At 36.8% G+C, this 17497-nt stretch overlaps 1 protein-coding gene across 2 annotated transcripts in view; it reads right to left on the bottom strand.

Moving 5' to 3' along the window:
• TRPC4 (transient receptor potential cation channel subfamily C member 4) overlaps positions 1-17497 on the bottom strand; it is a 208202-nt gene that overhangs the window by 49568 nt on the left and 141137 nt on the right. For both annotated transcript variants that reach the window (XM_072797298.1, XM_072797299.1), the window contains exon 4: positions 7435-7771. In XM_072797298.1, the coding sequence (XP_072653399.1) occupies positions 7435-7771 (337 nt within the window). The remainder of the gene's footprint in view (positions 1-7434; positions 7772-17497) is intronic.

Below are 17497 nucleotides of genomic sequence, written 5' to 3'. Positions count from 1 at the left end.
GGTGGAGGCACACAGAGCCCTCTAAAGAACACTCAGGCACCCATCAGGAAAAGTCAGGAGTAATGGCCTGTGCTACTGCTTACACAGTATTAGCCAGAGATGCACACAAACAACAGAAAAGAGCTGTGACCAGGGTTCCAGTGAAGTAATGAAAACTTGTAAATTTTCTTATCATCCCTCTACCCTGTGGCCACCAAAGAGGAGAACATGAACAGTTTGTGTCCCTTTTTACATTCCAGTGTTGGAGTTGAATGATAAGCAAATGATGGACTATTCTAGGGCCTCTGAGCCATGGGCCAGACCTTCTTAAACTGATAAGACTCAAGTTTTAAACTGAACTGGGACTACTTTCTAAACACTCAAAAGTTTCAGGAACTTGATGTCTACTAGACATATCAAGGTACAGGAAAAGGACATCTGGTATAGAGCAGGTAGGGAGAGTGATCAGAAGATGTAAAACCATTTCGTGTTTACGTTCTAATGAGATGAGACTCCTTAGAAAGCTTTTACATGAATACATAATTCCCATGAAATTTTGCTTCCAGAATTGTTTCTCAATCTATAATGTTTAAAGACCTCTGGAACATCCAAATTAATCCACTACAGAGAGAATTCAAAATCTATTTTTTTCTGTAGAAGTTTACAATGATTATGATTTTAGTGGGCTGATACTTCAAGAAACACTGACTTAACGGGACAGTGAAACATGCAAAAGGATGAAACTGGACAATTTTCTTACCCCATACACAAAAATAAGCTCAGTATGGATTTAAAGACCTATGTGACACTAATTTCTCTGACATCAGACATAATATCTTTCTAGTTATGTCTCCCAAAGCAAGGGAAACAAAAGCAAAAACAAACAATTGGGACTACATCAAAATAAAAAGCTTCTGCACAACAGAGGAAACAACAAAACTAAAGACAACCTACTGAATGGGAGAAGATATTTGCAAGAAATGGATCTGATAAAGGGTGAGTATCCAAAATATATAAAGAATTTATACAGCTCAACACCCAAAAAACAAATAATCCAGTTTTTCAAAGTAGGCAGAAGACATGAACAGTCATTTCTCCAAAGAAGACATCCAGATGCCCAAGAGATGCTCAACATCACTCATCATCAGGAAAATGCAAGTCAAAACCACAATAAGATATCACCTCACACCTGTTAGAATGGGTAAAATAAAAAACACAAGAAACAACAGGTGTTGGCAAAAATGTGGGAAAAAGGAAGCCTCTTGCACTGCTGGTGAGAATGCAAACTGGTGTAGCCACGATGGAACACAGTATGAAGATTCTCCAAAAACTTAAAAATAGAATTACCAAATATCCAGTAATTCGACTACTAGGTATTACCCAAAGAATATGAAAACACTAATTCAAAAGGATACGTGCACTCATGTGTTTATTGTAGCACTATTTACAATAGCCATATTATGAAGTAGCCCAAGCTGTCCATTGGCAGATGAATGGATAAAGATGTGCTGCGTATATATGCAAGAGTATTACTCAGCCATAAAAGGAGTGAAATTTTGCCATTTGCAACAACATGGATGGATCTAGAGAGTATAATGCTAAGCGAAAAAGTTAGATACAGACAAATCTCATATGATTTCACACATATGTGGAATTTAAGAAACAGAACAATAAGCCAAGGAGTCTTGAATTCTTGGGCTGGTTTTTCTCCTCCCCCAAATCCTACTTCTCAAATTTTGGGGGGCGTACTTATGGGAGATAGAGGTTCTAGCTCTGGAATTACACCAACTGAAGTATGAATCGAGTGGCTACCATTTGTTAGCTCCTGATCCTGGGCAAATGATCTAATCTCTCTATGCCTACTCCATCTCTACTAAATGAGACACTAATAACATTTATAATTATTCAACAAAGTGGAGTTACTATGAAATTCAGATGAGAACACACTCTCCATCATTTAGCACAGTGCATATATTCTTAGTTTCTTCTATTATTACCACTGTCCCTACCACTGTTACTGTTACTCTGGACTCACAAAAATCACTTCGATGTCCCTCTCGTCTCTTTGACTTCCCTTCATTATCTACTTTCCTTTCCCTATTTTTCCCCCTTCCCTTGAACCATCTAAATCATGTTGCCAGATATTCTCTCAAAGCATTCTGATACCACTTTTGGGTACCAGATACGTACTGCACTGTCATGACCTACAATATTTAATATTCTCTCTGATAAAGAAGTCATTTGGCCAGCAATAGTAAGTGCACAACAATGTAAATCTACATAAATATTTCATTGTTTGAAATCTGTGTTAGTCTTGATACATCTCGAGAAGTCTTGGTAGAGGTGCCCTTAAACTTTTTTCCCCCACAGATAAGAAAGGACAATTATGATTATATGTCATACTACAATGATTATCTGGTTCTCCTGAAAATTAAAATGTCTCTTTAGATTAATAGATGGTTGTTCTGCAGCCATATTTGGGGGTCGACATGTGTCTGCAGCCAGTTTGCTGAAGTGGTTAGAGCACTTTGCCAAGGAAGAGAGCAGGGAGAAACTACAGACTTGTTTCTTATAACCCAAGAATATCTTTGGGGGGCTGTTTGAGAAGATAGGTAATTCAGGGGTGAGGCTGAGAGTATAAGTGTCTGAAATCAAATGATCTCAATGCCTATTAGACAAAAGATGTAGAAATGGTCACAAAAAAGGAAGAATATACATATATAGAATTGCTTGTCTCTCTTAGTCTTTATCTAGACGAGAATGTGATCACAAGTTTTCTTTCTCTTTTCGCAATTTGGCAGGCCTTATTGAAATGTTCAGATTTGTTAATATCAACCCTTTAAAAGATAAAAATATAAAATAAATCATGGAAATGAGAAACCAATTTTGTTAGAGAAAATTTGTCAAATAAGTATGTGTTATGGGCAAGATGTATAATCCGGATATTATGAGCAATTCTTAGTTTATGCCTAGGAATTCACTAGAAGCTATTTTTAACAGAGCTCAGATTTCTTCCTATGATACATCTTTTCCTCAGTTCACCCTTCTCCTTATCATGCTCAGTGTGCATAGATTTATATACTACATAATTATGGCATATTCTTAGGCACACACACAATATCAAGTCACTGCAGCAGACATTTTTTCTTCTCATTGAGAACAAAGTATTTCCTGCTTTATTAATATGGTAGCCCTCATTAACATTCTACTTTTTTGAAAAATGTTGTCAATTTCATCAGTCTTTTTGCTAAGCTTACAGCAAGTCTACCTCTTGATATTTCACATGCACACACGCATAGATACGTATATATGTATCTATGCACATACTTTTTTTATACGGAATAAGCTTTGACACAGGTTTGATTGTTACAGTTGAATTATAATGGATCTATAGAAAAATCAAAACTGGTTTTGGGGAAGGCCTTAAAAATTAGCATTCAAAAAGTTTTTTTCTCCTATTTTACTCCATATTACCTTCAGGAAACAAATGACATCTATTTGAGATAAAAATGCTGCTAAATATAACATACAATATTTAGTTTACGTATAAGTTTTATGTAAAAGGGAACTTCTGACATGAATATTCATGTCTTATCTCTGATATTCTATGTGAAAAATCAAACCCTGAAAAAATTAAGAGCCTCAGGGTCATGGCACAGCAGCACATAGAAGAAACCAGGTCTCTAATCTGGCCCCAGGCTCCGTTTAATCCATTGCTCAGTCTTTCCAATGACACGTTTTCTCAGACACTTGAAAAATATAGCTGTCATGAGACTTGTATGCTTGCTTGATAGAACAATTGTTTCGCTTTTTACTCTAGTTTAAATGGGTAATTTGACAGTCTGAGGAGTATATTGGTGTCTATCTGTCTAGTATCTACCTATCTATCGAGATAGTTCTAACTGAATTATCTGTGATTAGTTTTCCCTTTTGATTAGGACTGTATCTCAAGATGACTGAATCCTAAATTTGACCCCTGCAGGAGGCTTTCAGATTTGCTTATATGCTAAAGTTTATCTCCACAGCAGACATCTGTTAAGATCTCTTGTAGTTGTTTGATGGGAGAAAAAACAGTCAATAGCCTTCAATAAAAGAAAGTCTGAAGGAAAAATCATTCAAAAAGCTTTGCAAGAGATGAGTTGCAGTGTATCAATGGCATCACAATGGAAGAATACAAGGGTCGTTGCAGGCTGTTTTCTAAAGATATAAAACTCGATAGACTTCCATTGAAATAGTCAACAGGATGTTGAACTTCCACAGGAAAGATATTGAAAATAACCGGGAAACATTATTCTGCCACAGTACTAAGTCACAAGACATCTGGATCTGTCATACCAAATAAGTTCATATCGTTGAAACACAGCAAAGTGTATGAAAGAACAGAAATTCTGAAGGAAAACCATACTTCTTAAACATAAAGGGATTGATTTGAGAGATTAGGCTTTACAGTCAGAAAAAGTTTTGACTCAGGAAAAGTTAAGATTTGCAATATGAATATGTAAAATGAATACATCAAAAGTCTTTTTGTCAGGATAAAAAAAAATGGGAGGTATGAAAGTAATCATGTCTTGTAAATTATGGTATCAGAGGTCTGGGAAACATCCCTGAAAAGGGAAGGAAAGTAAATTTAGTAGGAATGAAAAAAAGTATTTCTTTACAGAATAAGTAGCTCACAGGGTGACATGGGCTGAAAATCTAAGCCAGTTCAAGAAGACTTGGGAAAAACTCCTGCATAGAGCTTCAATCTATCACCAGGAAAATTAACAGTATGAGGAACACGTTTGTAAGCCACACTCTTCTCCTCTGTTAAGTTGTTCAGTCTTGTTATATAAATCTAGAACTTCACAATGGAGGGGGACTGTGAAATGTTTGACATCTTACTTGGGCAGAGAGCAGTGTTAAGTGAGACAAGATAAAAGGTTCATTGATAAAGTTATCAAATCGGACCTGGCCTTTTTGTCTATAGCACACTTTTGGTAAAAGGTTATAGCATTCCTACCTTGTTGTCTTTATCCTTCTCCCCACCCCCTACTCCACCCCCACACCCTGTCAAAAAAAAGACCAATTTTTCTCTGCCCTAACAATGACTGCCCCCTAGCACAGGACACTAGGACTCAATGGGACTCTAAATCTTTCATTTTATTGATGAAGATATTGAAAACCCCGAGAGGTTGTGACAACTCACAATATATTCAAATGCAATGCGTTTTCTACAAGAGCCCAATAACATAGTGACTACCCCCTTATAATCACGAATCTAGTAAAACACTGCACTATTAGATGGGAGGTATTTAGAATTCATCAGCTTTGATGAATAATATACTGTTTTGACAGATATATTTATATTTGATGTAGAAAATTCTCTTTAAGCAAGAGGATCATTCATGTATATTTTTTATTCTAGAAAACTCTTTTAATCCTAAAAATTCCCAGATAAATTAACTCCCTGAAGTCAGATATCTTTAGGAAATGTTGCCTTATATTTCTCTAGGCTGGAATTTTAATTATCACAATTAAATGTGTATCTTATTTAACCATTCAGCTGTGGTTTGGATATGATTTCTAGCCAACTTTCAAGGAAAATTCTATTACAAGTTTTGCAAGTAGGAGGCAGCCAATGACTCTTAATTGTACGAGTTACTAAAGGCTTGAAATTTCTATTTTTTAATATTATTTACCATTTTCTGACATTAAGCAACCTATCTTGTGGTTTATTATCTATCTAGTTCCTCTAGTAAAATTTAAACTTCATAAAGGTAAGGACTTTCTCCTTCTTCTTCTCCTTCTACTTTTGTATCACTATCGCCCTGCACTGTATGCGCTACATTGAAAGTACTCTACATGTTTTCATTAATTGCATACAGGAAAGTCTAGAAATACTATATTTGCATATGTGGCATTGTATTTATAGTATTTTTCAAAATTAAATATTCTGTATTTCACTTGGAATACCAGAATTTTTAGACATGCACATAAGTTACCCAAATGGAAACTTCAGCCTCCTCAATGCTTCTTTAAGAATTGTTTCCAAGATGGGACGCCTGGGTGGCTAGGAGGTTTAGCGTCTGCCTTTGGCCCAGAGCGTGATCTTGGAGTCCCTGGATCCAGTCCCACATCGGACTTCCTACATGGAGCCTGCTTCTCCCTCTGCCTGTCTCTGCCTCTCTCTGTCTCTGTGTCTCTTTAATAAATAAATAAAATCTTAAAAAAAAATTGTTTCCAAGAAATTTTCTATGGAGATAACTCCATAAAGAACATATTCCTAATGTGAGATATTTCATTTAAATGAGAATAGGCAGGGTCCTTTTTCATATTGAATATCAACTGCAATGTCATAATCATTTTATGCAAAAAGGACACAGGTTATTTAAACCTTTCTTCTAATTTAAGCAAAATCACACTTTACACATGTCAGATTAATGAGAATCTGTTCTATTTTGCAGTTCACTTAAGAAGGTATTCATTTCCAGGACATTTGGAAAACATCAAATCTCTTTACTATGAACTTTCCTTATTGTCAGTACTTAGAGTATTCATAATCTTTACAATCGAAGAGTGTTATCTATCTCAGATTCAGATACAGTCAGTCCTTTTTTTTCCTGCCTTTTCCAGTAATTTTACAGTCTCACCAGTAGTTTTGACAGTTAAGCCAAACTGATCTTCTGAGACTGTGAATCATGAAATTTTCACATATTTCCAATTACTAAATGATGAGATGGATATACCAGAGAGGTTTAAGATGATGGGCTAAATTGAGAAAATGTGATTTCTCAGCAAACCACAGTAGGATAGAGGAAAGAATGATTAAAATGTAAATTTTAACTATGGCTTCCATAACAAGAAAGGAGGAAAACAAAGCTTTTAACCAGCTACTTTAAGGTTCTCTACCTTACCATGATTTGCTGAAGATCCCAAAACATTTTTCCTTCTTCGGAAAGAAGAGAGAGAGATTAGAGGATGTCCCAGTGTTTAATTTCCCCTTATTTTGACTAAATATATAATTTCAAAAACAAACTTAAATGGATTGATTTTAAAGAATGGTCATAGTTACTTTATGTATAGAATTACTAATTCTGCAGAGTGATTTCTATTTGTCTTTTAGAATGCGTACCTATTAAGAAAATTAGAACAATCAGCTATGTTGAGAGTCTTTAAAAGACAAGCATACAAACAAGCAAACAAACAAACCCAGAAAATCATTCATAGGATGTGAAGTCATTAAAATCAGGAATCCTAAAACCTATGGCTACATTTCATAGGCTGCATCTGGGGGCAAGTCCCCCACAACTTGCAATGTATTTATTTAGCTTTGGGGATCAGGTCTTGAAGCTACAGTAATCAGAACCTGCTTTAAATATTCCTACATCCAAGACTTTAATGAATATTCTTTACTGGGCAATGAAATTCCATGGCAGCAACACGGTTTTATTATATTTTCTATAGTAACACATTTACCCAGGACCCACGGTAATATCATCCACTCGACGATGGTTGGTGGTGGACCTTGCCTGTTCAAGTCTGACCTGTCGATGTGCTGAGAGGCAAGCAGCAGCAGGAACAAAAAAGTCAAATAGGACGCTGTATGGCAGATGAACTTGATAAATGGCTTTCTGATGAACAGTCCCAGTGGGCTTTTAGGAGCTATAAGGTAGCACACAGAGAAGACGGGAAAAAGAAGTCCTATTATGAAACATGTCACCATCTTCACCGCCCAGTGTCGTCTCCTCCAGCCTGGGAACTCATCGTACCAGCGAGACGCAAGCAGTTGTTGACAATTGGGTTGAGCAACAAACTAAACAGAAAGGAAGCGAAAAGGAAGAGTCAGTGTTACATGACGTGGCTTCAATTTATCAGTAAGACCACAGATTTATCTTTAAAGTCACCAGTCCTGCTTTACGTGACTTTATACTGGGTGCCTGGCTGGCTTATTTGGTACAGTGTGTGACTCTTGATCTTGGGGTTAGGAGTCTGAGCCCCACTGTGGGTATAGAGATGACTTAAAAAAATAAAATCTAAAAAAAACAATCACTTTATAAACAATAATAAAAATCCTTTAAATCATTCTGTGAATAAAGCCCATTTATTTAACATTTTATACTCAAGGTATAGTGCTATGTGCTTAGCCAGACATAACAGAAATCATGGTTGTACTTGAGTAAGTAAAAATACAGCTGGAGAACAGGAATATTCATAGGATACACTGATAAGTGAGCAAAGTTGTGTACAAAGGCACTCACATATACATACATACATAAGAACTGCCATATATATATATTATACATTGCACAAGAAAAGATGTTAATAGTGGTTATTTCTTGGCTTACTGGTTATTTTCCGGTTATGACATTACATTAGATTTTCATTTTTATATTTCAGTATATTTTTAACATTTTCTATGATAAACACTACTTTCATCATCAGAAAAAGTAAATATACTTTTAATTGAGTTGGGGCAATAAAAAAACATACATGAAAGCATATTAGGATTACCACAATGTAAATCATCACAGCTGAATTTGGTGGAAATAAAACAAATACTTTGCCTAAGAATAATCAATTACCATATGCCAAACATTTCACAAACATTAACATCATTTTATCCTGACAACATGTTGGAGATATAGCATAGACCTCACTCTCTTTTAAGGATGAGGATAGAGGGTGTTATGAGAGGTTAGTAAATTTACTTAAGGATACATTTCTAGTAAATGATAAAATATTTGACCAACTGGTCTAGGATTTTTTTCTGCATGCTACCTTTCTCACTGGGACTCACAGCCAGGCATTATATAAATTCAAAGGAAGTTATTTCTTCCAGATGGAATGGTACAAGAATGCTTCCCAGTAGATGTGGGCTCTGAAGGGGCAGGTTTGTATAAACAGAGGAGAGGAGAAAGCAATTAAAGGCAAGGTATAAGGTATAGTGGAAGAGAGAGAACATACCCTAGCAGGAAGTATTTAAGGGATGCCCTATGGGCAGACTGACTGTTATAGAAGCTTTAGTTTCTTGAAAGGAATTTAAGAAAATTCTGTTGGCATCATTTTTCTTCTTCAGCCTTAGCCTGTGTGGACTTTCTTTAGACAAGACTTTGCTCCTACTCTTTTTTGATGGTGAGCAAGCAAAGAATCCCAAAGTTCACATAAAGAGCTTTGATTATTACAAACTAAAAGCTGTTTGAGAGTAAAAGGAGAGAGAGGATGATTGACTAAAATATCAATTCAAACATATGGACTGGACATGAAATGATTTCTCATGCAACTATTTCTCATAACCTTGTCTTGGACACCCTACTCATCAAAGAACATAGTGAGCAAAGAAATGAGTAATTAAGTTGAATTAGATTTATAATAATGGGTTAAGTAAATACAGATAAAATAATACTGCATTTCTTTAAGAGTTGGATGATGTGGGCTATCTTTATTACTTTGTAAGTAATTAGTAAAATAGAATTTTATAATCCAAAGAATAGCTTTTAACACAGTCCTTGCCTATTTTTCTGGCCAAAGTCAGGTATTAGAAAGCTAAAAATAGAGTTCTTGCTGATATATCTGCAGAGTAATGGCAAAGAGTGATGTAAGTTATTAACAAGCCTTGTTCTTTTTAAGAGTTGCCCCTCCAACACACATACACAATCCTTCCCATTAGCATTTTATAAGCAAATCAGTCTATCATCTTCTTTCTGGTTTTTCATATAAAACACTCCTCATACTATTAGAACTTAGCACAACTAAAAGTCCTTAATAAAAAGGAGTTAAACTTAAGAAAATGCAAGATCTAACAAGCAGTTGCTATAATATCTCACTGATCCTCACAAATTAAAGAAATACAATAAGGGACTAAGTAGAATAACATATTTAAGGGGCACCTGGGTGACTCAGTCAGTTAAGCATCTGCTTTGGCTCAAGTCATGAGCTCAGGTCGTGGGATTGAGCCCTACATCAGGTTCCCTGCTCAAAGGGGAGCCTGTTTCTCTCTCCTCACTGCTCATGCTCGCTATCTCTCTCTCTCTCTCTCTCAAATAAACAAAATCTTTAAAAACAAAAACATACTTAAAACTCGCAGAAGAGGTAAAAAAAAAAAAAAAAAGGTATGTACTTTGTTCAACATGATCTGGGTAAATTCTAGAACTAATGACGTCTGCCCTTTCTGGCCAAAATCTCATTACAGCATGAGATACATCAGAACAACTGAATAAATAACTTTTTAAGGAGCATTTAAGGTTTGCCTAGAGAAATATTTCTATTGCCTAACATACACATATAGACTGTATTAAATTACCTACAGGAAGCAAATTATTTAGTCCTTTTAGAACACCTGTCATTGCCAAGCACTAGGCCAGCCTTAATTTTTACTAATGCTTTTTTCTTAAAAGTTTTTTTTTCTTTGATTATTGGAAAGTACACATATGTGCTTAGTAAACGAAGAGTGTACCTGATTTTCTACTAAACACAGACACAGTGAGGCTTATATAGAGATAAAGAACAAAGATAGGAGTACAAGAAGAGCAAGAGTGAGTGTATATAACATACAAGTTTCCCCAGATGTGGATATTATTTGACTACAAGTCTGTAATAATCATAGGATTGAAATAACCCAAAAAGTATTCCTAAGAATCACTATAAATCTAAATGTCCTCACAATGGTTTTACATTCTCTTTCTACTACACTGTTCACTATGTCTATACCCACATTCTCCAAATTGTATGCTATTAATTAATAGACTTTCATGAAAATAAAATGGGTTTCATAGTGGTTACCAAAATAAGGATTTAAAGAATTAAACCTCTATATTACACGATTTTTTAGTCTTTAATTGCCAACGTGGATTAAAACATTTCATTAACTCATGTGTCCCTTCTTCCTTCCATTCTTTTTTCTTTCCTTCATGCTTCACTGTGTACTTCATTTCTTCTTTGTCCCCTCCTTCCTGTCTTTCTTTCTCTTTTTCCATTCCTAGTGTCTCGGTTTATTTGGATTATTTAGAAGAACACTCCGCTTTACCCCAACTACTTCTGAAAGTCACCCTCAGAGAAGAGCCATCTTCTCTCCGACGCCTGCCACTGGCTCATTTCAACAAAGTACTTTCAAGATGGGTTATATATTGCCTGTGGCATCCTGGGAGCCCTTAGCTCCCACCTCCTCTACATCATCTTTCTATGGCACATTGAGTCACAGGAAGTACCTTCCCAGTACTGGGGGAAGTTGGGTAACTCTTCAGACACACTGTATTACAGCCTTTCTTCTCCCTACAGTTGTTGGCCAATTCTAGCACAACTCCTGCCATCACATTAAAATTCATATTAAAACATTAGGAACGTTCAAATTCACATTTGTGCCATGCATTTATAAAAGACACACACAAAAAGAAAATATTTCTATCCCTCCTTTCAATAACCTTTAAAAAAGTTTCAAAAGTCTGATCTCATGATTATTTATAGAATCACTGAGTCATGGAATTCAAAATATTAAAAAACTGTAAAGATTACTGAAACCTAATTTTTACAAATAAAGAGAGATTCAGTATTAATGATTTTAAAACTACTACTCAAAATATTAAAACACTCAATGCCATAAAGGAAACAAAAAAATGATCAAGAGAAAGGATAAAGCTACAAAGTAAAAACATAAAAAACCTAAACACTAAAACCAAAGAAACAGGAAACCTCACTGCTGCATGGGGAGGAATTAAATCTTAATTGGATATGGACATAATCAACAGAAGGGAGTTCCAAAATTAATGGAGCCCTAGTCATTAAAATAACAATTGAGCAGATTTACTTGGTATTTGTCCTTTCTTTATCTTTTTAGTTTTTAAATATTTTTTCTAGTTTAAAAGTTTGTATCCAAGATTCAGACTGCAGCCATATTCTCTATGCAAGCAAAATCTAAATTCTGGGGACTACCAGCCTGGCAACTTTATGCATCTTGGCTAAGTCGGATAGTTATATGACAGTCTGAGTTGAGTTGAGTCTCCAGACAGTTGAAACTTTTGAGTTGACTGTATCATAGTGATTTACATACAGGCAATCTGGTTTCCTTGCTTAAAAAGGACTACAGTTTCCTCTGGGTCTCAATGTTTGTTTCTGAGCAATTAAAAAAATAATCTATACCCTTTGGGGTTTTATTTCCTCTTCCCAGGAATGCTTTTCAATAGCTCATTTTGTAATACTGATAGCAGGCAGGGTTTAAGGATTATTTGTAGGCCAAGGAGCTTTAGGGAATTATTTTGTCCATAGCTAAAAAAACGCTTTCTTCAACTTCAATCCCTAATTTCCTTTACAGCTCCCAATGCCCTTTAACCATCTGGGCCTCTCCCTGTTTCTTAGAGATAGCTCTAGTGTTCCTAATTAAAGCCATTCTGGTCTCTTGGAGCACAGCCATACTGCATAACTAATCAGACGCTGTTACTTTATTAATCAACATCGTTTTCACCTGGTCCTCTCTAATTTAATTAAACCAATAACATCATCTAGGAGTTGGACATTGGCTAGATAAATGGGGAGATGACTAAGATCTGTAAGAACCAGACACATTTGTCTTCTGAGAACTCAACATACGTTGGGGACTGATCATGTGACCAGTCTACCAGTTATTCTAATTTTTTCTATTTTTCTATTTTTTCTTTTTTCTTCACTTAAGGTCAGTCTTTTTTTTTCTTTTTTTTTTTAAGATTTTATTTATTTACTCATGAGAGACACAGAGAGAGGCAGAGACACAGGCAGAGTGAGAAGTAGGCTCTCTGCAGGGAGATGCAGAGATTCGATCCCAGGATCCCAGGATCACCACCTGAACCAAAGACAAATACTCAACCACTGAGCCACCCAGGCCCCCCAAGGTCAGTCTTTTTATTGAGGTTATGAACAGGCAAACTTAGTTCAGCGAAGATGCCTTTGCCATCAGATGCATAGAAGTCACACATCTAGCACATACTTTATGGTACAGATTAGGAACCTAATACAGAGCATTTTATGATGCATTAAAAAATAGAAAGTAAAGGAGGGATTGTACCAAAACGAAGTAGCCTGGGAAAAACTGAAGACAGGGAGCAGAATTTCAATGTTAAATCTGAAATAATAGGTAGAATTTTGATAGGCACAGCAGAAGGGCGAGGTATTTTAATTTAGACTTAACAGAATATCATGCTAGATACTTGAGGATAGAGACAGGTATGGTCAGATGAGCTATCCCCTGTGCTAAAAGGTCATTATCAATGGTGAATATGTCAGTGATAGAGTAATAAGGAAACCACAGCCATATTTGAGACATGGGTCTTTACTGAGGCGATGGTTGAGTCTAGTTCCTTGCTGCTCAGTGTGGGCTAAGGCCAGCAACATCGCCATCAACTGGAAGCTCACCAGAAGTGCAAAATCTTAGGCCCCACTTTGGACCTGCTGAATAGGACTGACATTTAACAGTGTGATTCCTAGGAATGTTAAAATTTGATAAACACTGGTTTAAAGGATTTGGTGTCTAAGGAAGCTCTCTTTAGCTCCACTGTATCTGATAAACGCTCAAAGAGTACTTTTAATTTGGTGTAAATATATTTGATTACTTATAAATCCTAGGAGCAAGTTTGTGTGTGAGGGAGTGGGTGTGCTTGGGTGTATGGTGTGTGTATGTCTGCAGGACTTTGTTTTAAGCCAACTCCAGCTACGACTGGTATGAGAAGTTGGGTGAGGGGAATGAGCCACAGTGGAGAGTTCTCAAAATCGACTAAGCAGAAGAACTGCCTCCAGGCTTGTTAAAACCCATGTTCCTGAGCCTACCTCAGTACTACTGATTCAGTAGGTCCAAGGTGAGGCCCTAAACTTTGCATTTCTACCAAGTGGCCATGTGAGGCTGCTGTTGCTAGTCCAAGGACAAATGATAAGAACCACTGTTTTATAGAAGAAGACTTTTTGTGTAATATAGGCCAGTCCTCCACTTTTTCTATTTTTTGCTTTCCTTTAAGGTCAGTCCTCTTATTGAGACTATGAACAGGCAAATCTTGTTCATGAAGATGCCTTTCTTGTCAGGTGCATAGAAGTCACACATCTAGCGCATATTCTATGATGCAGATTAGTGTAATATCTAATTACAGAAATAAATACCAAAAAATTAAGGGAGTATTCCCCATCAAATCACTGAACTATTGTGTAGGTGGAAAAGCTAAACATAGTTCAATGGTAGCCAGAAGATAAGAGCTAACTAATTCACCATACAATTGCCTGGTATGTTCCTAGACCAGCATGAAACAGATCAGGACACAATGAATAGGAAAGACGTGAATAGATGGTGAAGAACCTGGATCAGAAAAGGAGAGAGGATTTCTTGGGATGCCTGGGTGGCTCAGAGGCTGAGTGTCTGCCTTTGGCCCAGGGTGTGATCCTGGAGTCCCAGGATCGAGTCCTGCATCAGGCTCCCTGCATGGAACCTGCTTCTCCCTCTGGCTATGTCTCTGCCTCTCTCTGTGTCTCTCATGAATAAATAAATAAAATCTTAAAAGAAAGGATTTCTCATACCTAGTTTCTGACAGATCTTTACCCTATGCATCATAATCTACCTTCAACATGACCCTAAAGTCAAATGGCAAATCATATTGTCAATATATTATATATATATGGATGTCATAGGGATTAAGAGGATTTGAATCCTAGATCTGCTATTTCCTGATTGTGAGAATGGTAATAAATTATTAAATTTTCAGTGTGCTTTTTTCCTGATCTGTAAAATGGGGATAATAGAAACACTTATCATATAAAGTTATTATAAAATTAACTGAACTTAATACATGAAGAATAGAGCATTCCTAGATTATACTGGAGTTCAATAAATGCTAGATATTATCATTACTGCATACAGCCACATATATATTTACATGCATGAGGATATGTGTATATATACATATGTCCATGTCCATACACAGTCACTTGACATTCTTATACAAAAATACACAATATTTATTCACTTTCAGAATTTCAGAGTATTACAGTTATGCCAATTGATATATATTTTCATGTTATATAACTCATTTTAATTAGCATAATGTCACAAAATAGGGGATTAGTTTTAAAAGATTCTACAAGGAATTTACTTTCAGAAGATACTAATAATCATTTAACTATAAAGTAATAGCAATGAAGTAAATAGTTGACAAACTGACTTATTAGCCTCATTAGAAGGTAAAAAAATGAGCGAAAATTTAATCATATCTGAGAAGGCATTGGCAAAAAATCTTGAGATTAGTCAAGAAGACCGATTGATAAACTTTATAGCCTGTCCTCTGCAGACTATATTGGCCAAGAAACCCCTGTTAAGTTCAAAGAATCTCTTAGCTAATCATCAAATCATCCAATTACCCTCCTTGGGCGTGAATGTCAAATTCACATTTGCAGACTGGGATTCAAGAAATAGTTCAAAGCATACTACCAGGGCACCACTTCCGACATCTCCATATCCAGAAGGGAAGATGACAACTGAACTCCATCTGATAGTGTTGGCGAGGCAGGGGCAGGATTTAACTTCTTACATCATTTCTGGGCCTAAATTCAAAATGGGTTTGGCAACTGATCTGGGATGTGAGTGGGCAGTAATGGGAAGTTGAAAACGCAGAGGCAAAGGGAATAAGGTGGGAGGTGCTAAACCCAATGTTGAATACATTAAATTATTGAATGTGGCAAATAAACAAAACCCAATTTAGGTAATGGGAAGGTACAGTCAATAGATATTGTTAGTTCTATGAAAATCACAATGGGCAGCAGTTGGTAGAAATTCCATATCCATTCATAAATACCCCTCTTCAGGGTGTATATGAAACATTGTTTTAACCTATCATGGCAGATAGATGAAAAACTGCCAGTCATTTCTAGGTGGCTATCTAAAAGTTTTCTTAAAAATGAGTAGAAACGTGGAGGTAGAAAATTGCACAGTTTTGAAGAAACCACCATTTGCCTGGTGAATCATGTAGGTGAATAATGAGAATGGCAGATGGAAAACAGATGCAAGTATGGTCCCCATCCTGGCCAGCCTTCAATGGTTTGGTTCCCCAGTCTCTGCAGAGCCACCAACAGTTTCTGCACTGAAGAATGACATGTTCACAAAGGGTGTTCCACTGTTACTCAGAGCCTCCTGGGGAAACTTTTCCTGAGGACTGAAATCTGCTCTACTATCTTCCATTGGAACAAGAATCCGTAAGGGAAAAAAAGAGATACAGTGGGAAGGAATACTAGTCACCCTTATGAGCTGAAAGGATATAGTTACCGTCCCCCCCTTCTCTTCCCTCTTTTCACATAACATCAAGCACCTGTTTTTGAGAAAATTGCATTGTACAAAACCCTGCAAAACAGGGTGTCTTTATGCCTTCTTTCCAGAAACAACAGTTGATATCACAGAACAGTCTCTCATCTACTCTGCCAATTTATACACATAGATGATATAAGTGAAGTTATATTTGTTTCAAATGTGTTAGATCCTATAAACAGACAAGCTTTTCTCCCTAGTCTCAAGGTCAAGAATAAAGTCATTTCTTTTATGCTCACTAATCTCTTTTCCTGCCACTGAACTCCTTTCTGCCTCCCTGACAACAGCTTTTCAGTCTCTCTCTCTCTCTCTCTCTCTCTCTCTCTCTCTCTCTCTCTCTCGGCTAACACATTTCCTGGGCTAAAAATAAGCCTCAGTTGTTAATTATCTGTTTATTGAGGTTGGAATGAGTTTAACTAGTCTACAGCACAGAGAGGAAAGCTATGTATTTTGGAAACAGCAGAGCCCACACAGTAACTGACCAGCCAGCGCTTTCTACTCCAGCATGTAGGGCAATAGAGAGGACGGATGGACATACACAGTGCATCAAAGAGCCAGAGAAAAGTTTCATATGCCTCCACCAACCTTTGACATCACTTTCTAAAGAAGAGAAGAATTTGCATCAAGTGTGTCTGTCTGAAGGGAATTATTCCTTGGTGTCAGTTTCCATTCTTTCTCCCTCCCTCCCTCTTGTGGTCCTCAAGGTTTGTCGCAAAGTTCCTCCCATGGTGGCCCAGCTCTCCATCCCTCCACCCTATCTCTAACCTAGTCCTCGAGTCCTCACAATTATTATTAACTAATAGGCCTCTCTCTCTCTCTCTCTCTAAGATTTTATTTATTCATGAGAGACACAGAGAGAGATGCAGAGACACAGGCAGAGGGAGAAAAGAAGCAGGTTTCTTATGGGGAGCCTGATGTGGGACTCGATCCCATGACCTCAGGGTCACGACCCGAGCTGAAGGCAGACACACAACCACTGAGCCACCCAGGCATCCCCCTCTCTTTTTAAAACAATCTGAGTTACGTTCTTAAAAGTGAGCAATGTATAATGTCCTCTCCCACATTATCATCTTCAGGACTTCCATCTTGAGCACCAGTGGTGCATCCTGGCCTGGGTAGCCTAATGAGAACTCCCTGAGCAAATGCACATCTCAGTTCTGTATAGACAGATCAAGAGGCCTGTGTGAAGAATGACCTTAAAATCAGGAATAAGCTATTACCCATGAGGAAACAATTACT

This window comes from Canis lupus, chromosome 24 (assembly GCF_048164855.1).
Source record: "Canis lupus baileyi chromosome 24, mCanLup2.hap1, whole genome shotgun sequence".
Classification (NCBI taxonomy): Eukaryota; Metazoa; Chordata; class Mammalia; order Carnivora; family Canidae; genus Canis; species Canis lupus.
The sequence above is the reverse complement of the archived record's forward strand: the minus strand, read 5'-3'. Positions and strand labels throughout refer to the sequence as shown.